The sequence below is a fragment of the Simochromis diagramma genome, unplaced genomic scaffold (genome assembly GCF_900408965.1).
Source record: "Simochromis diagramma unplaced genomic scaffold, fSimDia1.1 OVJJ01000387.1, whole genome shotgun sequence".
In the NCBI taxonomy this organism is placed as follows: Eukaryota; Metazoa; Chordata; class Actinopteri; order Cichliformes; family Cichlidae; genus Simochromis; species Simochromis diagramma.
In genome coordinates, this window is record NW_024387152.1 from 6,639,544 (window position 1) to 6,667,317 (window position 27,774).

The 27,774-nt window shown below is 39.2% G+C and overlaps 2 protein-coding genes across 7 annotated transcripts in view; both read right to left on the reverse strand.

Annotated features, from left to right (window-relative positions):
- The window catches only part of LOC120743718 (probable G-protein coupled receptor 153), a 33,447-nt gene extending 12,382 nt beyond the window's left edge, over nucleotides 1–21,065 (reverse strand). Inside the window, exons 1-2 of one of the 2 annotated variants that reach the window (XM_040047499.1) lie at nucleotides 20,482–21,065; nucleotides 5,017–5,647 (exon numbers count right to left, since the gene is read on the reverse strand). In XM_040047499.1, the coding sequence (XP_039903433.1) occupies nucleotides 5,017–5,390 (374 nt within the window). In that variant the 5' untranslated portion in view covers nucleotides 5,391–5,647; nucleotides 20,482–21,065. Of the gene's footprint in view, nucleotides 1–5,016; nucleotides 5,648–20,326 lie in introns of both variants that reach the window. The other variant, XM_040047500.1, reaches the window with a different exon arrangement.
- A 5,232-nt stretch (nucleotides 21,066–26,297) lies between these two features.
- acot7 (acyl-CoA thioesterase 7) overlaps nucleotides 26,298–27,774 on the reverse strand; it is a 57,192-nt gene continuing 55,715 nt past the window's right edge. For all 5 annotated transcript variants that reach the window (XM_040047505.1, XM_040047506.1, XM_040047503.1 and 2 more), the window contains one exon: nucleotides 26,298–26,788. In XM_040047505.1, the coding sequence (XP_039903439.1) occupies nucleotides 26,690–26,788 (99 nt within the window). In that variant the 3' untranslated portion in view covers nucleotides 26,298–26,689. The remainder of the gene's footprint in view (nucleotides 26,789–27,774) is intronic.

Below are 27,774 nucleotides of genomic sequence, written 5' to 3' on the forward strand. Positions count from 1 at the left end.
TATTGCAATATTATAAGTACATGGAGGATTTCAGTCTCCTTCTCATAATCATTACACATCAGAGACACACTATACAATATTGGCAAACAGTGCACCTGCAGTAATTGCGATCTGTCCTCAACAATTCAAACAAAATGATTCAAATAGAACACTGATAACGAGGTCTGTGTTTGACTTTTTTTTCATGGTGAGGAAATCTGACCAGTAGGGATGGGTATCGGTGTCCGGTGCCATGATGGCACCGGTTCTGACATAAACGGTAGTAACCAGACCGAAAAGCAGCGCACATTTCGGTGCTTTTTTTCCTGAGCTGTGATACACTTCTAGCCAATCATTTTACGTTTCCGAGGATAGTAGGCGGGCCCAGGTACGTACGTTCTTTTAGAGCAGAGCTACAGATTAAAAATGCCCAAGGCGAAGCGGTCAAAAGCCTGGCTGTACTTCACAGCAAAATATGCAAACTCAGCAGCCTGCAACAAGTGCTTTAAGCTGATACTGTGATACTGTCAAAGGAGGTAACACCTCGAATCCGATGAAACACCTGGCGATGCATAGCGTTTTTTTTAAAAGCCCAGAAATGCGCCGTATGATAGCTTGCTGCGAGACCTCACACCGAGCACATCTACTGCGGGTGGGTTGCCTGTTATCGGACCCGGAGTTAGCAACATCCCCCAAAAACACGAAGAGGAGAGTCCTGGCCCCTAGCCCTGTCAGTGTAGCAGAAATGATGACGGATGATGATGGCAGCAGCAGCCGTTCTTCTCTGCGTGAGTAGCTTAATGTTGTTGGTGTGTAATTTACGTTGAGTAGGCTAACCACGTTATTACATTAATGCATGTAAGGTGAACTAGCAAACATCATCATAGCTACATGCGGCTGTCTTCTTGTTTGATGGCAGATACTCCCTTCACCCTGTCCAAAAAGGCTAAAATGACCAAAGAAAAAGTGGAAAACAGTTAAACATGAGAGGTTTTGGACAAAGTTTGTGTTTTTTTCCATTGTTTAAGCCAAGAGTGATACCATATATGCCCCATAGCTGCAGAAAAGGCTAACATTGTTATCTTTTTACAAAAAACAAACAAACAAAAAAACAAAAAACAAACAAACAAACAAAAAAAAAACAGCTGAACATGAGAGGTTTTTGGACCAATTTTGTGTTCTCCATTCTTTAAGCACCAGTTTGAGCACCGGCACAGTTTCAAAAGTACCGATTTGGCACCGGTATCGGATAAAACCTAAACGATACCCATCCCTACTGACCAGTATTACAAGTAAAACAGACCCAACCATGGAAAAATAATGTAAAATGGCAGATATGAAGCTGGGATACATAAGCTGATAAAAACATCAACCCACATAGGCACAGCTTAGATAAACTGAAGATGAATGTGGAAGGAAATCGATTATTTGTTGATGGTAAAAGATTGCCTTTGATATCCCTCGGTCTATTTATCATGTAGGTCCATTTCAACACAAAGAGATTTCTGTTTCCTCTCACCTCCAAGTAATTGTTACAGTCGAGCAATTTGCTGAATGTGTTTGTGACCTCTGGCGATGTGGCACTTTTCAAGGTTTGCAGAAACTACACACATACATCTAAAAATATATCAAGCAGTGACTGGCGTTCTCATTTCCCAAACATGACGAAAGAGTACGCTAAGCTGCCAAAACATTTGGATAGATTACTGTATTCAAGGATTACTGAGTTGTTCCAGACATAAGCAAAAACACACACACACACACACACAAATATAGGTGTGTGTGTGTGTGTGTGTGTGTGTGTGTGTGTGTGTGTGTGTGTGTGTGTGTGTGTGTGTGTGTCATACATAAAAAAAATCCTTTTCAGTTCCTAGAACATGTAAGTATAGACTATTTTATGCCTCTATTGTGTAACAAAGTACAGTTAATATGGTTCTACTGGTTCATTTGTGTGGTAAAAGATGCTTTAATTCATTAAGCGTCAGCTCTTTTAGCGTAGGAAGCCAAATATACCTCCCGATGAGAACCAAAATGCATATCACCAATTCCCTTCTCCATTTCCAGAGAAATGGGGGCACACTGGCTAGAATGGATGGCTTTACATAAAAACATTGGCAAAATAAAATGGAAAACATTTGAAAGTAGTAAAGTATAAGCCTACATGCACTGACGCAATAAGAGTACTACAATAGCCTGCAGTAGCAGTAGTACTGCAGTAGCCTCCATCTTTGCACTATGGCTTCATTCAAAGACAAGTAGGTCTTGTTGTCACAATGAGTAATAATGCTAGCCTTTCCTGATTGTGCCTGGGGTACATGGGGACAGTTACATCACCAAGCTGCATAAATCTATTACCAGACTGAGAGCATTGTGAGCGGAAAAAACCCTCCTAAGAGATAGTGAACGCAGGGTGATGAGCACAGCTGCCTAAGTACAAGGTTGGAATTCATAATTCAGGCCTTCAGTGTATGTTAATGTCAGAGTAAAGGCAGCCATGCTAGCTCAGCAGGGCAAATGTGGAGCGAATTAAATGAAAGATGAACAGCAATTATACGGTGCATCACCTGAGCTATCACTCCACTATACTGTTGTTAAAGGTGACTTGAACACAAGAAGACAAGCTGCTGAGTGGAAAGTGTTCCCAGACAGGAGACCAGAGAGACTACAGTCAGATGAGTGAGGGAACAGACGAGGGAGATAAAAGCATCTGTGTAAAGCTTGATATCACTGTGTGGGCATCAGCCAATACTGGCAGCTGCAGAAGCAATATAGATAGCAAGATTGGGCTTAGATTTAAAAGGAAGTTTGCATATCTTATTTGAATGTCTGCTTATCTGCAAAATTGGCCAAGTTGAAAACATGTTTAGTATCTGCAGGCTTGATGCCACAGGACGTAATCGCTCGTAGATTTTCAGCAGGAGAGAAAGAGTGATGCAGCAGAAGACTGATGTTCACCACATGCACCACATTTTAGTTGGTATGTGTTCTGCAGATGCGACAGCTGATTTTATAGGTTCTCTGGCTGTTTTCCTACAGTATTTGCTCTCAAAATGCACTCGACTGCAAATGATTATGCTGCACCTGATGGGCAGAGCTTAGAGCTCTGAATGTAACAGCTAAATTGCAACAAAGCCAAGGCCTCTGAGCTGTGCTTCAAATTTTCTTAAGATGCACCAATTACAAACCTTCACATTAATCATTTAAACAGTCAATATGGTCTGCTGTGCAACTCATTATCATGATAAATTACAATCTTATCTTAGAACAAATCAAGAGGTGCTTCTTAATAATCATTAGCATGTGTCAGTTCAGAGCAGCACTGGTACATATCAGAAGAGATACAGCATCCAAATCTCATATTAAAGAAAAGGGAACCTTTCCTTAGAACATCTGATTATGTGTGAACAGCAGATTTCTTGGAAGTCTTACAGGACCAAAATGGTGTTGTTAGTGTGAGGTGAACCTGATCTTTATTATTCAGTGTTACTTAGTATTATCACATGTTATGAGGAGCCAAATGAAGGTGAAAGCTAGAGCTGGCAGATGCTCAGTCTAGAAGGTTTCACATGGTGTTACCCCAAATAGCTGCAACCAGCAGATGTGTTGGCAGGGGACAGTCTTTGCATGATGAAGAACATCACACTCAAAATCAAAGGTAAATAAGGTGATGGGCCACAAAAATTGAAATCTGTCTATATCCTATGTGAGAAGTTGTCAAAGGAAGAGGCCCAAAAAAAAACCTGAAGCTTAACTATAGAATTTTTCAAGGATTGAGTGTGAGCCTTGCAGGAGATTAACATCTAAAAGTGCCTTTAAACACATTTATGTTTTCTGTGCTAAAGATCACACTGCATTTATTTATGTTATTTTACTTTTAAAAACACACATAATACTGTGTCCACTATACTGACATTTCTGTGATTGAATATTCAAGTGAACCTAAAGATTTGGTTCCCCCTAAACTACAAAACAAAGTATTATTTCTTACTTTGGTCTATTTTTATCTGGAGATAAAACTAGACAACAGCTTATAAAGCAGCCATTTCTTCAATAGAAAGTACTTCCAGTAATTCTCCAAAAGTTGATTTTGTTCATCTGGACGTAGCGTTTTGTGGGAGAAACATTTCGTCACTCATCCAAGTGACTTCTTCAGTCTCAGCTGACTGCAGGTTTCCCCAATCTTATAAACAGTGCATTTGCATAATGACTGAAACCAGCCCACTGAAGGAACAATGGGCTGGGGGGTCAGTTCCTTAATCATAATTATGCAAATTCTCATGACCATTGATCAACAACCACTGATCAAGGCCCACTGATCAAAGCCCACTGAGCAATGGCCATGAGTACCATTCACAGAGAGTTGGGGAATGGCTGCAATCACAACATTGTAAGATGGCGAAAGATGTACCCTTAGGCCCCCTCCTCGATTCAGAGATGGTCTTTCCCTTTTCACATAAATGTCCTCTTTGACTCTGCGCTCAAACCAGCGTTCTTCCCTGTCCAGGATGTGTACATCCTCATCATTGAAAGAGTGTCCACTGGCCTATAGGTGTAAATAGACTGCAGAGTCCTGGCCTGACGAGGTAGCTCTTCTGTGTTGTGCCATCCGCTTCACCAGAGGTTGTTTGGTTTCCCCGATGTATAAATCCTGGCAATCCTCCTGGCACTTAACAGCGTACACTATATTACTCTGTTTGTGTCAGGAGATCTGATCCTTGGGGTGGACCAAGTTTTGGCGCAGCTTCTTTTGGGGTTTAAAAGCCACAGAGTGCGTTTAGAAAAAATGCGTCTCAACTGCTCCGATACTTACTGGATACTTCCAGTAATGACTGTTCAGAGTGAGGAATGAAATGTACTGGATTGGAAAAACATCAGAAGCAGATGTGTATAAACCATAGCAAATAAATATTGAAATATATAAAGTGTAATACCTTGCTTGAAACTGAAATTTGGATGAAATGGACATTTAAAATTTAGGCAACCTGAATAAAGATTATAACTAGGGTCAGTCATAAACAACAAAATCAGTTGTCTTACCTGTAGTTTACAGGCCAGCGAACCATCCACATGCGGTGATAGGAGAGTGAGGTGACCGAGAAGCAGGTGACCAGTGTGAGAGTATAGAAGGTAGACACAAACACTTTGCACAGACCCTCATTCCACTCGTAGTTGGAGTGCTGACGCCGCAGTGTTATGACACAGTACATGGTAATAGGGATGGCCATGTTGAGGATATGTGTGCCCGCCAAGGTGCAGATGAGAAACTCCAGCGGCTTCCACTTCTTCTGCTTGGCACTGACACTAAGGATACTCCAAGTGTTGGCAAGGATGGACACGCCCGAACAGACCAGCCAAGCCAGCGTGTTGGCGTTGATGACATCATCCTTCATGGTGGTTAAATCATCCACCATGTTGTAACGAGGCAGGGTGGAGCCTGGGGGGCCGCAAGGAACTGTTGGCAAGAGCAGGTACACACAAGGAGAAGGAGGAGGTGGTAATGGGCAGGAGGGGATGCAGGGTATCAAGCAGAGCAGGCATCCTATCTGGGTGGGTGTGCACTCTCCATGGGTCGGGCACAGTGGGGAAAGGACATGACTGTGGTGCAACGCAGTGTGATGTTAGAGGAGGAGGATGGCAGAGCTGAGCCAGTTCCCTTACAGTCCTAAAGCTGAAGAAACGGGGTGAGAAACGACAGAAGCAAAGTGGTCAGAGGGAGTAACAATTTTAAGAAATTACACTGGTCAATCTAGTTCTAAATAATCCTTGACCAGACATAATCCCTTATCAGTGAATTAATGGGGTTATTTTAATCACAACAGATTAACTCTATGTGTTAAGCCTGAAAATTTTCCATCTAATGAGGTTAAGAGAGAACAGTAATTAGTAAACAGGTCTTATTTTAAGAAGTCCAGTTGACACAGATTAGCATGAAGCTGCAGTCATGCAATCCACACATCTGTACTGGTGACAGATATTCAGGGATATTATAGAAACACTTGTGACATCCGTAAAAACAAGGATCAAGTTATATAACAACGATGAGCAATGAGCAAATAAAGTACTAACAAAAAAAATCAAACATTAAAATATTGAGATAAATATCAATACCACAGAAGTGCACACTTAGGGACCCACGCATTTACTTGACTTTCTTGTATAATTAACAAAGTAGACTAATCAGTAACTTTGACAATCAGCTATTTGTTAAGTCGTTAATTAAGAAAAACAGCTGCTGCTTGCAGCTCATTAATTGTGAAAATTTACTGTCCTTTTTTTTTTTTACATTCATTTTTTTTTTTTCCTGAATGAGTAATTCATCCGAGGTTCTATTAAAGTTGAGATGGGAATTTATCTTTCTTTGACCAATTTACGAACTTCTATATAATTAAGGCAACAGAGGCATCATCCTAGTTACATCCTGAGAGGGTTTTGTTTTTCTTGGAGATGCTGATTCAACTGTAAATCGTGAGGCAACACTTTATAAGTGTGTGTATTGTTTTGTGGGGGGTTTTCCTGCGACAATTTAGACAGTAGACCACTTTCAAAAGGACAAAAAACATAATGTAATTATATGTTATCTTTTATATGCAGTTTTTGAAAGAACACGAGAAATAGTTTGCAACAGTTTGTTCCTTTTTGTAAAGGTCATTTCCAGCATAATACACAGAGAGAATCACCAGCAGATGAGAGCTCTTTGTTCCTACACTCTCCAGTGAAAAATGTCTGGCACAGCTGGAGAGTGTTGTCACATCTATGCCCTGTCTTTTGGCTTGTCCAAACACTGATATGCTGTAGGCAAGACTCTCGGAGGGGACACTTGAAATGACAAGTATAGCATCATCATAACCCTGTTCTCTTTGGTGTGGCATGAAACAACGTAACCAAAAAAAAAAAAAAAATAGTATAACATCAACACATAAAATACTGGACACAGTTCCTAAAACGCATTGATGCCTCGTGCATGGAAAGAAGAGAATTTCCTTGTTGATCACATCACCCCTCCCGTCCCGCTCCTCCATTGTGTGTCAACCCAAGCCCTTTTGTTAAATGTTTATACAGTGCATCTGCTGAACAGGAAATCAGATTTTATTGGTATATTCACTCATCTCTTCAAGTTCACCAGCTGCAGAGGAACAGAACAGAAAAGCACAGCCAAAATGAAGACTGAATCCAGAATCAGCATACTCACTGACATACTGGGTACCTGCTATCAACAGTGGCTCCATCCATTATTATTTTTCATTGCAGTGATGCTTTTCCTGCTTTCACAGGTAAAAACATCTCAGTGATAATGTCAGAACAAATGAGCGCAGTGTGGAACTTCTATAGATTCTTCAGTAGTGCTAAATCTTTCACATTATGGAAACTCATTATTGATAAATGTAATGAAATAGATTTAGCTTAGACAGTCTGGGAAGCAGTAAGAGTATTGACTCCGCTTTTGGGGGCAATGGCCAAAAAGTTTTGAATTGTATATAAACCAACCAATATTTGGTTGGTTTATATACAATTCAAAACTTTATGGTCTCTTTTAATGAATGTCTGAAATGCCATACTGCATTTCAGCAAATGAAGTCCCTCTTTTTCGTCACTGCCCACCTGCATCCAAACAAATATGAACGGTCAATAAAAGACTAGAAAATGATTACCAGGCATGCAAATATCTCTTTATTGAGATTGAGGTTGAGGTGACATTGTCATATTTTGTGTCAATCATAAATTCAGCCTTTAGTACTTATATTTCTATATATAACTGTGCTACACAAGAAGAAGAACTCATTATAGGGGACATGACAACCGATGGAGCTGCATATTTGGCAAAGATTTTTAAGCCGGATATGCTTCCTGATGCAACCCTCCACACTTTATCCACACTTGGGAGAGCTGTAAACTACCTAGGAGCACACTAACTTACAAACACCCGAGGTTGGGAATAACTAATGTGCTATACCAAATATATTTAAAAGGACATTTGTGACTGCATTAGATAATTTTGTAAATGTAAAATGTATAAGACATTTTACTGGTTGCTGACAACTAGCTAGGTAACATTAGCATGTATGGAATTTGTTAAACAAAATCACAATGTCTATCCAACCTTAACCAACGTGTTTAGTTATCTAAACTATGCACATTACAGTCTCACATTTGCATTAACTCCAAAATAGCTCAGAAATGCAATGCTTATTAAAATGATCCAGGCAGCAAACACGCCATCTAAGTCTGCAACTGGATAAAAATGTTGCATAACATGTCATTTCTACTGTATAAGTTTGATAAATCATCACAAGCCAGTTGTGTTTTTAACGCATTCTGAAATAACTTGCATTGCATGAGTCATATTCGAGCTCTTGAAATGATCACATCATATAGATGACTCAGCTCCCCTTTTTGTGAGTCGGAAGTCAAAATGTATTCTTCAGTTTTTAATGGTTTGACTCATTACTGATAAGAAGCACAATTAACAGACTTGATTTAAAAAGTCACAGCTGATGAACAGCTGACTGTTTAACATGAAGAGTTTAAAAGACTTCATTATACCCTGCTTTTATTTGTCAGATAATCAATCTATGATTATATCATCTTGTGTTTGTCATAATTTTGTACGTATCGGTTTAGTAAGAGAGAGAACAATTGTATAAAGAAAAAAACCCCAATTTCAGTCACAGTTAAAGAACTGACTTTTCTGAGTCATAGACATACAAACATCTAAAAAGTGTGTTCCATAATAAATATAACTTGTGTTTCACCTCAGGCAAAAAAAAAGAAAAAAAATTTTTTTTTTTTTTTAAACTATTTCTTTTTCTGTTTATCTAGTTGCATTTGTAATTTTCAAGTGTAAGATGAGAGCAGTGCCCATGAACCTGGAGCCCTTCTGCTTGGATGACTCACAAGACTCGAGAGGAACAGCAGCTTTCCATTTAATACAAGAAATTGTGTTAAGCTCTAACATGTTTATACCAGGGTCTTTACAGCCAAGTCCAATTTTTTTTTTTTTTTTTACCTCTGGGAGCAGCTGAAGGTCATACGGATATTATTAAAAAAAAAAAAAAAAAAAAAAAAAAAAACCCCACAGATGATATTTTTTTATGTAAACTTGAATTCCCCTTTTGTACCATGACAATGTAAAAACCCAACTTCAAAACTGTCATTCTAACTTAAGTGAGCAAATGTTTTAGAAGAAACTGAAGTACCCCAAAATATAAAATTTAATAACAGGTATTAAAGGCAGCTGAAAATGTTAAGTACAGAAAAATTCAGATAGCAGTTTTCCCATGTAGCAAGGTAAGCCCACAGCCACAGTAAGCCAACTATACAGTATGACATGACACCTCAAATTCAAAGGTTTCACTTTAACTGCTGTATTTTTATAAGTGGTCAGAAACTTGTAAATAACTCATGATAACTCGTGAAAGAATAAAGTTACGTTGAAACCAAGCACACCATTGCTTTTCTTGTGACATTACCAATAAGTTTGATGTGTCACATGGCCCTCTTCCTATTGAAAAAACAAAAGTTGTATCCAAGATGGCCGACTTCTAAATGGTCACCATGGTTACCACCCATCTTGAGGAGTTTGCCCCCTCACATATACTAATGTGCCACAAGCAGGACTTTAATATCACCAACCATTCCCATTTTATTACGGTGTATCCATATAAATGGCCCACCCTGTACAATGTGGGTAAAATGCAGTGCAATTTAAAGTACTTGAAACAGTTCTCTTGACATCCTATTTAAAGGTGCTCAAAGTGCCCTACCCTGAACCTTTACTTAATACACTGATATGAAATACAAATTTAAAAAAAAGAAACCAACATAATCATTAGTAAACATAATATGACTAAAGAAAATGCTATTAGTATTATTACTGCTGGTTCTACTGTTACCACGTACTGTAGTTCAATTTGCTATTTACAAAAGCTTGAAACCTTGGTCTCAGTATTGGGCTTGTGTAGCACCATGTATAAGTTTGTGTATGCATGTTGTGGTTGTTAAAGGAGTATTAGAGGTATAGCAGGAACAGCAGTGGTAGCAGTAGTAGTATTTGTAGCACTGGTTTTATCCAAATGCTTGACTGACAAGCTTCCTAACCACAGTGCAACGATCAGCTCAATCAACCACAGTCCCTCAGGCCTCAAAGCCAAATTAGTCTCAGTGTACACAAGAGAAATCAGGACTGGAAATTACATACACATGACGCAAAGACTTTCTCTCTCTAATACCAAGATACTTAATGATGAGTTGTTAAAATGAGTGTCTAGTTCACCATAGCACTAAAACAATAAAGATCAGAAAACAAAAATATATCCTGTATTTTAATAATTAATTTACAGTCTTTTTTTTCCATTATGCAATGCAAGGTTTTATAGGGTAATCATAATTACAGTATGACAGTAACTGTAAATGTGCCCTGGTCATGTTCTTTAATCCCTCTCTGCAGTGCCTTCTACACCTGTAGCCCATATTATGAATTTGTATCCAGATGAATATAAACAGCAGAGGAAAACACACGGGTGAGCTCTCAAAAAATAAATAAATAAATAAATAACACGACCACAGGTGGTAAATATTTTCCATCTTGTTTAACTGAGTTTGAGCACCAGTGATCACTGATGTTAACACAGGGTCTGCCTTTCTCACCCCACTGGAGTCTTGTGTTCTTTCACAGTGGAAAAATCTCTCTAGGGGTAGAAATCGCAGAGTAACCCACAATATGATATAACACTATCATGATACAATATGTTGCTCAAACCAACAACAGTTTGAGGATATCACAATTTTGGAAACAGAATATTGTATATACACGACAGAGTTCTGAAGGTGTGCTGTTCTTTATTAAATCTTGTGTCGTCTGTAATTGTAAATACTACTTGCTTATTCAACAAGGATGAAAAACAGCAAAGGGAGCCACTGTCTGTCACATCTTCATGTACAGCCAATACCCTTTAACAGTTTTCAGGCAAATGTGAAGAATCACTTCACTGTCCCACAAAGAATCACCACCTCAGTGTGTTACACTGACACCCTCAATGTGATGTTCTTACCTAATTTCCCATCAATCTGCTATTAATGGTGGCATTAAAAACAAGTTAGCTTCAATCCTCATTGATGGGTATGGTACCTTTGAGTATCTTCCAAGTGATGTCGTTTCCAATATTGTGTTAACTGACCAACTAACCGATCCGAAATCTCATTCATTATAACCTGCATGTTTGAGCCAAGATTTTACACCAGATGTCCTACCTGACACAATCCTCCCCATTTACCCGGGCTTGGGACCATCACTTGGAGTACAGTGGCTTCCCTCCTCCCTCACCCAAGCAAACTGGTGAGATAACCTTTAGTGCTACAATATATATAGGCAATAAAGTAACAAAAAACAGTTAAATATGCAAACTGCTTAAATATGTTAGTATTTAGAGTTATTAGTTAGAAGATATGACTATCTAGCTTAGAAATGTTGAGTAATACACAAGATAATTAAATCTGCATCCTTATTGAGAAAATGGAGAAATATTAGCCAGACTGAATAAATGCTAATAGTGTACACATATTATGCACTATAGTGCTTCCTACCACGATATGTGTATATTTGAATATATATTACACATTTATTACCACAGTTTCTCTGTCAAAGACATTCATAGAAATACTTTGTGGTGGCCTTGTGAAACTGCTGTATGAAGAACAGTGCTTTTCTTCTGCTGGATGAGTAACTTATCACTTTACACATGAGTCATATTCTGGACTACTAAAAAAAAAAAAAAAAAAAAAAAGGACCAAACACTTTTTTTTAATTCTTCGTCTGAAACTATAATCAGCTGAGATACAGAGAGAAGAGGAGACAAGGTTGCCCAGACACATTTTGGCAGACATTAAGATAGATTTATCTGTTAAAACAAAGGCCAGAATAGATGACAGTGTGTCTAAATGAGATCAGACGAGTAATTACATCGAAAACTGTTTCAAGGAACACGATGATTTTCAAGGATGCATCTAACCATGCTCATCAGCACAATGTCAGTGTGTGTGCGGTGCAAACTGAGAGCTGCAATGCATGTGTGATGCTGACCCATATCTCTTAGCTTCACATAAACCAAGGAGTGGGCCACTTTTAAAAGCTCCCTGCTGACAGGTGTGATGCATGGGGTCCTACTGCCGGACCAGCCATTCATCCCTGGAGCTGTGAGAGAGGAAAACATTTTGCTCTGTTAGACAGTACTGCTCTACCCAGTGCACTGCCACCCTCACGATTTAATATTACATCAATGATGCTTACAGATTACAGCTCCTTTACTTTGAAATTAAAGTCAGCAGGAATGCTTTTCCTGCAGTAGGCTATGCAGCATCATACACAACAAACTGCAATGTATTGTGCATTCAGAAAACTTTCTATTAGAACCAGCATGAACGTTTTGGGGGGCAATTTGAGTTACAGTAGCTTCTCTGTTGGATTGGACCACATGGGCCAGCCTTTGCTCCCCATATGCATCAATGAGCCTTGGCCTTTTATGATCATGTCACTGGTTCACCACTGTTCCTTCCTTGGACCACTTTTGATAGATACTGACCACTGCAGACTGGAAACACCACAAATGAACAGCAGTTTTGGAGATGCTCTGTCCCAGTCAACACAATCTGACCCTTGTCAAACTCTTGTCCATAACATCAACTTATAACATACTGTATCACTTGATTGTATGTTTAGGTGCCATGATGAAGAGATAATCAGTGTTTTTCACTTTATTTGTCAGTCGTCATAATGTTATGCTTCATAAAGACACATTAATTTCCATTAATGCATTTATGCATTATAAATGAATAAACCTACCTAAATTATGGTAGATAACTATCTACACTACTCTCATATCATTCCAAAATATGATTTATTTATATTGTAGGTGTCACTATTTAGTATTGAATGCATTTATTATTAAATATGTTTGCAATTCAACCTGGAGAAATATAATTTAAGAATATATTCAACAACTGATAAGACACAATAAAACAAAGCTTTTAGGCAGGTTGTGTCAAATGCAATCTCCACAAGGTAACAAATTGGAAACGTGACTCCAAGACCTCATAACCGAGGGAGAGGGTAAGAGTATCATTAGGCTATTAAATATAAGAAGAAACATAGCAAAATTGGGTAGCACTGGTAAAGGAAGATCCATATCCCAGTAACAGAATGTACATGGCCATTCTAATCACCAAGCTGAATTCACTATGACACATGGATAAGCTCTTCTATTTTGGCACAACTGGAAACTGATGTTTTAGAAATGGCTCAGACAATGCAAAACACACATTCATGAAGTCATGAACGGCTGTGAACGACATCCAAAAAGAAAATGACTGCTCACAAATATACATGATTAAACTTTGCCAAAAAAAAAAAAAAAAAAAAAAAAAAAAAAAAAAAAGAGAGAGAGAACATGTGAATGAGTATTCAAACCACATTTTTGGTCAAATGAAACCAAAATCAATGTGCTTATATGCAAATCAGCATGTTTGCCATGGACCTGAGCAAGACTGTCAGAATGACTGCAGGGTAACAACCATAAAACATGGAAGTGGAAATGTGCTGGACTTCATGAATACAAAAATATTTGAGGAAATAACTTTTTCTGTTTGTGTAGCTGAATACTAAAAAAAAAAAATGACTCCCAATCTATGGAAGCTTGGAAAGAAAGTAATGTTGCAAAATTACTCCCCATCCCCAATTACATTTTTTCCCCAAAGTGTAATTTTACCAGAAAAAAATTTGAGCTGCCCAATCATATAAATATGTACATCAGCTGTTGAGGAACCAGGACACACTGATGAGAAGTGGGATACTGGAACAAGAAGGTATAAGTGGGGAAGAGATGAGAGCAGAGTGTTGTTGGAATACTACTGTGCAAGTAACCCCAGTGGAAGAGGTAACATGAAGAGAATGTGAAACCTCTAGAATCTTCGATACCCAGCATCCACACTCATGGTGAAAGAACTAGTAGCTCAGTGTTCCAACATTCAGAAGAACAAACTGCTATCATAACTGGAGATCGATGAGGTACAACACAAATGCTATAGCAAGGGGGAGCCTGGAAGTCAGGTCATGGTGGATCATAGCGAAGCTGGAAACCTGGAACCTCCGGAGCTGGTTACCAAAATTAAGTGAAGTACCCTCTGAAGGTCTACTAGAAGTCATCTGCTCCATGGAGAAGAAGACAAGACGCCAACATCAAGGTAGCATGGAGGGAAGTTAGCCAACTATTGGAGCTGGAGAAAGATGCAGATGCTAAGAAGTACAGCAAGGTGTCCATGCCTGAGGCCTCGGAAACTTCTAAACAAAGACTCACAGCCTTGGCCAGCCACTTGAAGAGCCAGAGAGATAGAAGGCAGAATAAACCAGCTGTACTCTACTGAATCATCCAAGGTGTGCTCTTGGTAGCAGGGAAACAACATAAGAACTGTACCACCAAGGCTGTAGATGAGAAGTACTGGAAGGGAGAAGGACCCAACCCATAAGGGCAAAGCTCAGCGACTAGTGGATCTAAGAGCAGACCACAACAACCTCCCGGAACAGGGACCAGTAACCATCACAGTGGCAGACATCCAAGAACAGGTCTGCAGCATAAAGAATTGGACCGTACCAGGCCTTGAAGTTGACTGTATTCCATGAGCATCTGGCAGTACAAATGAACCAGCTGCTAATCAACAAGAGACACCTGGAAAGGCCAACTGAATGCCGAACAGTCCTACTCCCAAAGGATCTCCAGAACGGACTGGTCCCAACTATCAGCCAATAACCTGCCTCAGTACCACATAGAAGCCCTTGTCAGGCCTCATAGTGGCTAAGATGAACAAGCACATGGCTAAATACATGAGTGGGACACAGAAAGGAATCAACAGGAATACCAGAGGTGCAAAACATCAGCTACTGGTGGACAGAATTGTTGCTCGAGATTGCAAGACCAGCCTCACCAACCTAAGCATGATCTGGATTGATAAAAGAAAGCCCGTGACTCAATACTCCACACATGGATCGTGGAATATTTAGAGCTATACAGGATTAACAGGACTCTAAAACACTCATAGGATGTGCAAGATGCTAGCAGACAGGGCATACATGGAATGCCAAAACCAAGTGGCTGGCATAGTATACAGGAACATCTGTGCTGAATTTGGAATGGAAGTCCCTCGGTCAAAATGAGACACACCCCATAGGGTGGTTGAAAATGACCGAGCTAAGATCCTGAGGGACCTCCAAATACAGACAGACAAACTGGTGAGGGGTAACTACGCGGACCTAGTAGTGGTGATGTAGCTATGTCTTTCTTTACATGCTGCATAGCAACTTCATTATTAATATCTAAAAATATCATCTAAATCGGACATACGATTTTTTAAACATTTGTTTTTATTTGACTCTATAAGAAGTTTAGATATTGGAAGTAAAGTAAAGATTTGCGGTAGGGGTAGATAGATAAAAATCAGGGGGATTTTTATCATATTATTTTTTTAGCAAAGTATAAGAACAATATGTCAAAAGACAACTTGCAGAAATTCTCAACAGCTCCTTAGAGGAAGGCACATACAGTATGATGTTTATTAAATGTGACAAAGCTGACAGGAATTCCAATTGATGCCTAATGCCTATAAGACTGAATGGAAGTTTTATGGGGCAGCCAGTCAAAGCTAAATTTTGAAAGGATCAGTCGAAATGTGAAGGAGATTGAGTGTTGTCGTTTATTATAGCAAGACGGCACAAAATTTGCTACTCTATCTGACCTCTTGTCTGTTACCTTTATATAGAAAGAGGGCCTAGTCATAACTGGCTTGGTCAATATGATTTGTACTGAGTGTGGCAATGCACAAATACAGATAATGGAGACAACAGAAAAATTGCTAAAAGCCATTACAGGAGTACTTACTTTAACAGTGCGTTCACATCCCAACCAAAGGACATAGCATAACTGACTGTTAGAAATGTTTTAAAGCAGCTTAAGAAATTGTTGATCTACTTGGATTCCCTTCACAACCATCACCATGGTTTACAGAGTATGGTTCAAAAAAACAGAGACAATGTCCAGTGATTGGCAGTTCTCCAAGGGAAAATACCTTGTCGATGCCAGAGGTTAAAGGACAGCGGCCAGACAGCTTTGAGCTGATTGGAAGGCAACACTAACTCAACTACTCGTTACAAGAGAGGTATGCAGAAGACTGTCTCTGAACACACAACGTGTCAAACCTCGAAACAGCTGGGCTACAGCAACAGAACAGACAAAGTGCCACTTCTATTTGCTGACAACAGGAAACTGAGCAAGGGCTCAAAAAACAATAGAAAAACATGGTAAAATGTTGCCTGTGTCAGCACACCAGTGTGATAAAAGATCACGCTGGTGTGCTGTTTGATGTTCCTGAGACACTTGTGAGTACTGGTCTTAGCTGGGTGGCCAGCTTGTCACAGAGTAAGGAGCTGAATTTTCCATTACAAATACAACCCTTGAGGCTTTCTTCCTGTTTATGTTAAGCTACCTCCAGCTATGACTGGAGCAGGATCACTGGGCACCATATGGCAGCAGAACTAGTGTTTTTCTTGAAAACAGGCATCTATGGCAGTTTAAGCTAGTCAATTAGTAGATTAAAGCCATGCATCACATTATCAGTTTTAAACTTGTATAAGCAAACTTAAGCATCTAAAAAATATCATAAGAGTTAAAGATTATCAATAATCAATCAATATCAATGGCCAATGTGTTGCTGTAACATTTGCATGGTAGGATCGTTGAATCAGTGATTAAGGATGCTTGCAGTGGTGTAATGATGTGGAAGATATTTTCTTGGTAAACTTTGGGCACTGGTATCAACTTAGTATTGTTTTAGTGTGACAACCTATCTGAGTATTGTTCCTGATCGCTTTATGATCACAGTGAACCAAACTTCTAATGACTGCATTCAACAAGACAGCATGCCATGTTACTAAGTTCAAATCAAATCAACCTGGTTTCTTGAACATGACAAGAACAATATTCACTTTACTAAAATGGCCTCCACAGTCACCAGCAGACCAGTCAAACCCAGTACTAGCAAAGTGTACCTAATAAAGTGTTTTCTGAGTGTATAACTTTCTCACCACAATCAAAACCCTTTGACCACAGTGACCAGCTGTTTTCATTTACATGGCACCCAATAGCTAACAACACCTGACAAGCCATTGTGTCTTTATGAGATAAGCGCTATCACGTTAGGCACCAGACTGAATGTCTTTCTTTACATGCTGCATAACAACTTCATTATTAATATCCATCTATCTATCTCTATATATATGAAAGACATACATCATAAATTGAAATATACATTTAGAAAAATATGTTTTTAAAAGACTACACTCATTTAGATATATGGAAGTAATTAAGACTTGAGTCTCATTCTAAATATATCACATTTTTTTAAAGGCTGAAGCAGGTACATCATACAACATTTATATTCCAAATTGATATGATGTGATGATTAAGGGTAAAAACACAGGAATAATAAGAATTACTTAGATCAATTTCCCCAGAGCTTTGGCTCTAATGTATGCCACCATTTTGCTTCAGTCTTTTGGGGTTACATGTGAATGATAACTCTACATCAGATCTACGTTGTAACTTACGCCATAACCACAACCCCATTTAAACCCTACGCCACAACCTTCTATGCAACCTTATGTGCACCTCCAAAAAAATTTAACTATATGTCTGTTCAACACATACCAGAACAATTTATATGTGTAGAAGGTTGCGGTGTAGGGACAAAACGATTTTCCGGTTGCTACATAAATTAGAACATTGATTCCATGTGGAACTCAGAATCAAGATTTACACCCATTTACACAAAAGCTCTCACACATATGAAAGGTGTCAACTTGGTGTTCGGAGTCTTAACTAAGGATACTACAGGTCTGTATACCTCTTGAGTCACAGCTTCCCTAGTATGTATGAAAAACAGTTTGAAGCCAAATATCTGTATAAAATCCTGTAGTCAGCAACACTCCATAGTGTCAGTCTGAAGTTACTTACAGGCAAACTACAGACAAGAAATATGCAAGTACATATACTCAAGCACTGAAACAACAATGATAACATGTTCTAAGCACATACCCCTTCCACTTAATCACAGCATTTCACTAATGCACAGCAGGGTGGCAGAGCTAGTTGGCAGCCGGCTCCCTAACCAGATTCTAGCCACTGTGCCAACCCTCTTCGCATGAAGTCTCTAAACCAAGCCAGTGAAAGGCTGCCAGCTCCAGTCAGCAGAAAATAGAAAGGCCCAGAGGTGCTTTGTGCCCTTGACCTTTGAACCTCCTGCCAAGGTAAGCTAAGATCATGTATCTATTAAAAAAACAAAAAAATCAATAAAAGTGAACTAATCAATAGAATTAGACCACTGTGGTTTTTGGTTGCATTGTGTGCGGTGGGTATGAACAAAGAAGTCATTACTTTTATTTATATTCAGTTTTATTTATTTAGATTCAGCAAATAAAACTGATTTACAAGGATTAAGCCAGTTGAGACCACTTTGCTTGCATTTAGAAAATGGACAAACCAAGGACAGAATAGAAGATGTGCCATTTTCTCTAGCTTATGACCATCTATTCAAGTCAAGCTTGAGACTATATTCTTCAAAACGACATGTGGTCAATACAAAAAGTAAGCTTCCCAGACTGAAACAGCACACCAGTGTGATAAAAGATTACTCCGGTGTGCTGTTTGATGTTCCTGAGACATTTGTGAGTACTGGTCTTAGCTGGGTGGCCAGCTTGTCACAGAGTAAGGAGCTGAATTTTCCATTACAAATGCAACCCTTGAGGCTTTCTTCCAGTTTATGTTAAGCTACCTCCAGCTATGACTGGAGTAGGATCACTGGGCACCATATGGTAGCAGAACTAGTGTTTTTCTTGAAAACAGGCATCTGTGGCAGTTTAAGTGAATCAGGTGGTAGATTAAAGCTACGCATTACACTTGTATAAGCAAAATTAAGCAGCAAGAAAAGATCATAACTGTTACACGCTATCGTCATTGCCATTAATCACGACGTTACATTACCATATAATGGTGTGGGGAAAGGCGGTCAACGTGTTGTGGGCGAGTAAAAAATAGAATAGTGTGAACAAGGGCTAGCGCGGTCACAAAATGACAGAGCCGAACGTGTGACAAACAAAATGTCACACATGCCCTGCGAAACACTGAGATCTGTTGTGAGGTTTTGTGGTGTAGAAGTAACTGTCACATGCAGGCTACAGCAGTTTCTCTGGGCAGTAAAAGTGAGCATTGGCTTGCATGGCCACTTTCTGACCTTTGACAACATTCAATAGCTCTTCACTTAATAATTATCTCCTTTGGTTAGTGTATTAAAATAGCATTCGAAAGAATGTCATCAGATTTCTGCCAATTCTCTCTCAATATCAGGGGCTGTAGAGCAAAACTACACTGGTAATGCTGTTGTATATTTAATATATATTGGACTGCACATGGTTAAAGCATAGGGCCACTTTTGTTCAAAGTTATGGCTCTGGTAAGAATCTTATGAAAAAGAAAAAAAATGTAGGGTTTTTGTCTTAAAGCTTAATTATATAAATGTGTTGAATAAATGACTTGGGAGGAAAATAACGCTATAAATCAGGTATCCTAGTAGAGCAGTAATTACTTTCACTTAGTTAAGCCATTGTGTCACAACACTATGTCTCACAAACACAAAAAACAATATATATATTATTTATGCTTATTTTTTTAGATTTGGAAACCAGTAAATCAGTGTATATATACACACTGTACAGTTATATACAGCTTTTGTTTAAACAAAATGTCTGTAAAAGCACACGAAATGCATGAGATTTCACAAACTAAAACAAAGAGCAGACATGCAGAGCACAGCTTAAATTATGTTAATTTCGCACAGAACATTTTAAAAATTGCCTAAGGAAGTTTGCATGCTCTCTGCGGGCCTGCGTGTGAAAACCGGTGTTCAGTATTGTTTAAGTTCAACCTTGTGCCTGCACAAGTACTGTATCTAGGTTACTGTCCCTTTTACTGATGCGTTTCCCGTCAATCAGCGCCAATGTCCACTAATTACCACACTTACATCACATAGATTTATTGTAGGCCTAAAAGCTGCTCGCTCTGTTAAGTTAGTGTGCTGTATAATAGTTGACAGTAGCCACCGTAATAATTGTCATTCCATCTTTCAATTAGGCCACTTCTCCATCCGCATTTTGTCTTTCAAGCGTTTTAATACCAATAAAATCCTTCTGTACTGCGGGTCCACAGGAATGTCACGTTTCGATTCATAAATCCAGAAATACACTTTTTAGTATCACCTGTTCCTGCTGCAGGACACCACCTGTTTGGATGGAGCTCTGTTGTTCTCCTTGTTTTTTTGTTTTGTTTGTTTGTTTTGTTTGTTTTTGTACACCTAAGCTAATCACCGGCGAGTCTGACGTAATTATAACCAGCTGTGCGGGTCTTGGCTTACCTTTCACGAAATGTTGAGGCTCCTGACTGCTCGTTGTTTCCGGGGGATGAAGACTCTGTCGGTCATGGCTTCAGGTCCGTTGAAGTGGCTTCCAAAGCATTTCCATCCCTGAACTGAACAGCGTCGGGAGTATCAACAGCATCAGGTTAGAGGAATGACCTGCGAAATGAAGGATGAGAACCCGAAACGGCACATCACCACAGCTGCACTCCTCTTTTATCTTATTGCCCTCTTTTGTCTCGCTGACTGTGGAGGGGGGGGAGATAAATTATCGAGTAGTTTGGCAAAATATGTCACTTTCTTTTCCACGAAGCGGGCGGTCGAGCGATAGCACGAGAACTAAAATAAAACGGTTTATTTTAGCTGAAAGGCAAAATTCTTCTTCTGTTTTCCAACACTGACGAGGCGAGCGACGGATGAGGCATGACTGCTGCGCGCTCCCGACAGTGTTGGCTCGTTCTCGTGCAGACGCTCCGTGGTCGTGGGAGTGAACCGCAATAAGAAATAATTCATGGAAAAATAGGTCGGTATTTTACCAGAGCAGAGCTGCTGTTGCGTGCTGAACATTTTCTTTGATTTTTTTTACAGGCCCTGCAACCTCTGAATGAACATCAAGAGCTTACTTTCATCAAAGGTCTCATTTGAATTAGTTAAAATAAAGATCTGATGCAGTGCAAACAGAAAGGGCATTGTTTTAATAGCTTACTACAGTTGAGTGTGAAAACATGCACGAAATCTAATAAATGTCGTCATTCTTAAGACTTTTCTGATGGATCTTCTGTTATTTATATCTCGCTGATGCTCTTTTTTTTCCTTCATGCCATTCATGCTCCTTTTTAAATGGGTCTTTTAATTGACATTATACGACTTGTTACGTAAGCCTCCTTCCTTGGATGATTCTGTAAGAGCGGCTTTCCTCCCGCAGGGTGAAGATTGTACCCAGTGAGAAAACTGATAGGCCCTACATGAGAGAAGAGACACAGAGGTCCCTGTTTCCCTGGTTTTTGCCACTATAAAGATAATTTTTCATTTATTCACCGGATGGTCTGAACAGCAGTGCACAGCTTCCCATTCATTAAAACAGATACACAAAACCACACCTGGGAGCTACCCGTGCAGGGCACAGCCAGACTGTTCAGTGATGAAGTACGTTTTAAAAAAGCTTCTCCAGGCACTGAGTCAGGATTTCTTCACAGCTAATCCAGTCACCACTTAAAGCACCTATATGTGTATGGCTCACAATTTAGTCACATTTTAAAAGGTAGTCATGTTGTATTTGAAGTATTTATTTTGGACCAGCTTTATTTTTCTTAGTCTTGCCTTTGCACACGCACATACTCCATCAAATAGTTAACATTTCTCAGATTTATTATCCAGACTGTTGTTTCTGTTGCACTATGATCTGCTAAATTAAAATGCAATCCTTGCACCTGTAGTGGGGTTTTTTTCACCAACTGAGAATTTCATAAAATTCCCATAAAAGAGCATAAATAAGAATATATTTTATATATATTTATTTGGATTTGGGACAGATAAAGTATTATCTTTTGGTAGAGCTGCTACTATATCAATACAAGTCAATATATAAGTCCTCATGTTGTACTTCTGTTTGACAAGTATGTCCATACAAGCAAATCATAAGAGCAAGTAATCAAAAACAGTGATTTATCATGCAGAAAAAGCTTGGCCTGCCTTGCTTCCTGCGCTGCTGCATGATATAATGCTCATTGAGCATTGAGCTAAGCTTGCCAGCATTTTAATTTTACACAGTTTAGCTGTATAATTAGTTTTTGCTACAATTTCTTTCACTAGTTTCAGTGCTACTGTTGCAGATCACGGTTGCTGTGTAAAGCACCAGGTTTTAGGAGACTGTGATCCAGAAAATCATCACAAAATAACTCTATTTTACTGGGAAAAACTGGAGATTTCATATAAAGCCTGCCTGGCTGACTGAGCGCCCATGTTGCTCACCCTGTTGAATTTTACTAGCTGTTTCTAGAGATGTGGCTGAATTCTTGACTTGAACTGGAGGTAATTTAAGCAGCCTCCAAGTTGATTAAAAATGACTATTCATTTTTAAATTGGAATAGGCAACAACCATTTGCTATTCCAAGAAAATGGAATTTCACCATTTCACAGTCAACCTGTGAATATAAAAACTGCTTTGACTGCATTTCTTGACCACGTAAAAGAAAGAAAGAAATAGCAAAAGTTACAGCTAAATCGGTTCACTTACAGCTCATAAAACATTTGCGCACAGTGCGTGGATAAAGAGTAAAGAACTATAACTGTGTAAACACTACATTGTGTACATGTTTTATTTTGTAAAGGTTTGGTAAGGGAATGATTCTACATTCACTGAGTCTCCTTGTCTGTGTTAGGTTTTCTCAAAACTTCAAACAGCAGTAGCAGAAGAAAAGGCACATTTGATGAAAAACACCCGGAGAAGATTTCAAACACGATAAAAGAAGAGAAGCTGATTGTGTTATGATTCATGGGAGAGAAGAGCTGAATAGATACATCACAGACAAATCTAACTACAAGTGAGCTTAATGAAAGCTGATACAAACTTCCAAGATCATTCTAATCCTTTTTGAAAAACAGAAGAAGTACAAGGAGGTCAAACAGAAGGTAAACAGATGAGCAAAGAGGCAAAACTATGTGCATACTGTTCTGACTGGACACAGGTGACATTAGCGAGAGCACGGCACACAGTCACATGAAGAAAAGGAAGCAAAAACAGATAATCAGTATGTGGCTCTGGGTGGTTTTTGCCTAAAAAGACTGGGAATTCTAAAATATTATGGCTTCTACTTGGAGCGCAGGTGCTGTATTAAAGAAAAAAGAAAAATTAAAGAAAAAAAAGTGGACCTCACTAATGTCTAAACTGGTTTCAATCCTGCCTAGAAACAGGGGGAAGCAAGTCTTGATAATAAGACAGGCAATAACTGAAACAAAAAGACAGGGAACAGAGGAAACTACAGGAAAGCACACAAGTCACTTGAAAATAACATTAGAAACAAATAAGGGATACAATAGAGACCGCGATATGTGTGCCTGTGCGTGCATACGTGCAACCAGTATGTGTGTGTGTGTGTGTGTGTGTGCAAAAACACAGAGAACAAAGAAGAGGAAATGAACAAAATGAGATGGCATGTGCAAAGTAAATGGCACAATTTGATTAACAAATGTGTCCAAAGCATAATTTTAGAGAACAACAGTGTTACATTTGAACAGTGTGGCTCTGCTGGAGCACACCCAAATCTACCTTTACTTCACAGAGTCTTTGGTATGTTCATTATTAACTTGTCAGGGTAAAATGAGTCAGGACTGATTCAGTGGGTGCATGAATTAGCAACCCATTTAGAACACTACAATGGGCATCAATTAATGCTAGGCTGTTGGCTTGTGGAAAACAAGTCCAGCTTAGTTTGAATAATTTGTGATTTGATTTGTGTAACAAAATCTGGAATTTGTTATTTTGTGTTAGTCATGAAGATGCATGCATGTGTAACCTGTTACTGATGTTGTTTTAGACTCAAGTAAACCCATTATCAGTACTGGACATGGCAAGGGAGCTTGAGTTTGTGTGATGCTAGGTGACCTGGAAGTAAAAAGTAACAGAAGGCATTCCCGCCCACTGGCTTCAGTGTCACTGGGCTGCCCCAACTACCACCATCAGCTCCAAGATATGTAGGCACAGGCACAGCATCTTTTTAATACTTAATGCTGTTTTCAATGTCCTATCAATATGCTCTCTCATCTTTTCCAGGGTGGCCACCACTCTGTGCATCAAAGTTTGTGTTCCTTACACTCAAAGTTAGCCAAATTTAGTTGCACCCCAAAAGGTCCACTGTGGCTGTAAAAACAAAAAGGGAGGTTCCAAGCCAGACAAAGCATGATCCATCACCTACTCCTCCGCGAGGAAAGCCCTGCTGGCTCCAAGCCCAGATTACACAGGATGGTTGAATGTAATGCTCATAACTCAGTTCTTTGAAAATGTTCCAAGGAAGAGTTTTTTTTTCAGATATTTTGCTGTTAAAGTCTTTTGTTCTTACACATCAGCAGCTTTTGCCAACAAACTTAGCAGAAACGTTGCCTCATGCAAATATTGACAGACATATTTACAAGCGTGACCGTGAAGTGCAAACAGCACATTGTTCAGGTTACTGAGTTTTGTCTCACGTGTGAAATCAAGGCCTCGCTGCAAGAAAATGACTGACGAGAGATTCTTGAGCTGTGAGCACAACGAGCAGAAAATGCAAAGGAGGCCACTCAGCAATAAAAGCCAAGAGTCTTCTGAGCACCACCTCGCTTTATCATTTATCCTTTGCTCAAAGTACTTAATGGTTCTTGTGCCGCACCAGAGGATCATTCATCTAAGTAGCCTCTGCACGGGTATACAGCGTTGAGAGCACTGCTGTGCTTTCATTTATATATGACATGCAAATATGTTATCAGATTTTGTCTTTCATTTGAATTTTTCTGTTATTCTCAGTGAGAAAACAAGTTTGGCATATAGCCTCATTCAGTATCACTGTTTTTAACATATAAAATATATACTGTAGGTTTATGTCAGTCGGACACGGAATTTATCTTCATTAAAAGCACACTGTTGCTGTTGCTGCTAGCTGAAAGAGAAACATCTATTTTAGATAATGACATTGTCATGATACTGTACGTATGGCGAATGCTTTTCAATGAGTTCATATTTCTCAGAAGTCTCGTCTTACCATATGACATGCATACTGTCTCACTGTATCGTCTTCTCCCTTCCTGTGCTCGCCTCCTCTCACAAGACGCTTCTGCATAACTAGGGTTAAAAATAGATATAGCCCCCAGTGCAGCTTGGGCCTAACTTTATTTTCATGGGGGAAATGAAAAGCACACATACTCTGCTGGCTGGAGGGACAGAGGAAAAAAATAACAATAACCTTCATGATCCAATGACAAATCATTTTCTGTCCATGTCAGAAAGGCAGTATGAGGAGGAATAAAGGTCCAAAGAAAATAAAATTTACAAATGTTTAGACTTTTGTCACTGTCTGAGCTTCCACATTGGACTTTAATAATCTTCAGTTTCACTTTGGTTTTGATCCGAAATTAGTCCCTGTCGTCCAGTGCGCAGCCCTACCTACACCTCTTGATGAATCTGATTCTGATCTAAAATGAAATAAAATGCAAAAGAAAAAAAAAGAAATATAATACCATGGTATTTATGGCTGGTTAATGATCACAGTGTTCAGTCTTGGCATGGCCATATAGCCATGGCCATGGTAATATTGATTTCTCACTGGCCCGATTTATCTTTCTGATTTTACCTTGTGCACACACGCACTTACAAAGGACACATGGAAAGACACTAATAGAGACTTTTTTTTTTTTTATCCAGTTCACTTTGTTTATCAGACAATGATGAATCCTCAAATGTCATCTGGAGACTAAGAGAACAATACGGGTACAAGAGGCAACAAGGGAGACAGACAGGTAAATAAAGAGAAACTCAGGAGCAAGAAAGCAACATTATGGGAGAATGGAATTGGATGAGAAGAGGTCGTAATGAGAAAAAGGAAAAGAGAGTGTGGTAAGGCATAGTGTGATAGACGGGCAAAGCAGGGTGAGAGCAGAGAGGAAGTGGGAGGGGGTGATGTGGGAGAGATGCAAGTTGAGTCAAAACCCCCAAGCTCCCCTGATTTCTCTGTGAAAGACACAGTGCTGAAAAGATGGATAGCGTGTGCCCTCTGTGCCAAGGCATGCCCAAGACAATGACATCACCATCATCAAACTAGCAAGGACACAAGGCGAGAGCCCCAGACTAGCACTTGGATCTTTTATTCATTATTACTCACTCGCTTATTCATCAGTTTCCTTGTGCTCAGATTATCACTTTAAACTGACATGATAATTAAGTCTTCAGATCTTCCACAAACAAAATAGTACTCTTCTACACAGAGACAGGAGACAGTGATCGAAAAAAAAAAAAACCCAGTCTTCATACGTCATTAAAATTCTCTCCAAGATAAATTATGTACTCTTACATACATATACAGTATATGTGGATACTTTGGTGTAGCACAGGAAAAAAAAAATCACAGGTTCAGGTTCAAGAGAAAGCAATAATCATAAAGCAGAAAATGTTTACTTCATACTACATATTGTGTGGGGTTATTGTATTGTTGCTGCAGGTGTTAAATTCTGAGTGGCAGCATCACTGGCCACGCATCTTATCTGACAGCCTTTTTTCTTTATTTTGGAGGTAACGTACTTTCCCCTCGTCAAAACGTCTCTGCTCATCCTCGCCTTCAACCTAGAGGAAAAGAAAATAGACAAAAATATTTGTTTCCAGACACATTTATCATCTACACACTGGAATGTTTCCCCTCTAATTATTATATTAACCGTGGGCATGAAGCTCTGATCTAATTGACTTGACAGTGCTGCTGAAATTGCCATTCATCTTCTAGGTGAAATATAGAACAAATGCGTCTGACTCTAGGCTTGTAAAGACCCAGCATGATATACAAAATATATGAAGAAGACTACATATAAGTGAAGTTGAGTGAAACCACATGTGACATATGCAGGACATTGCCACATATGAAATTTCTGCATTTTAAAGGTGTGTGAATGCATTTATCTCCAGCAACACATTTTATATTAATGCAACACTAATGGCAAGACTGAAGAATGGTGATGAGTCAGCTGATCAGGTTCATGAATCCATTTTTTGGTCATAGTAACAACATCTACTCACAAGGTTAGACACAACCTGATAATTAAGTAAATAATGCAGTAGAAGTACATAAAGGGCAATTCCGGTAATGTGTGGTGAGTGTTAGCCTCTCAACTCATGTCATCATCTCATCAAACCTTCTCTTGACCAACCTTGACCGCACATTTCCATGATAGTGTGTTCTATGCACAGTGCCAGTGCAGTATTATTGATGCTGCAGGCATCTGGAAACACTCTATAGATTTACAGCTGTTATGAATCATTTTTACTGTTTAATTCTGTGCAGTTGTTTGTTTTGAAGCTAAATGTGGCTGCTGGTTTATAGGAGTAAGCACTCGATATTCTGTACAGTTTAATTTGACTGTTGGCCAACCTTATGATTTGCAACAATACCACCACCAGTGACCATGTCACACTTTCTTTGAAGGTGCTGACTGATTTCTCCTTTCCTTATCTTCAAAGTGCTGTAACAAAGCAGGGTACGTGAACATGTTTGTATTTCATATATAAAGCGTACTGTTAGAGCTAATGACATGTTCTGATGGAGGCTCTTTGCTGCG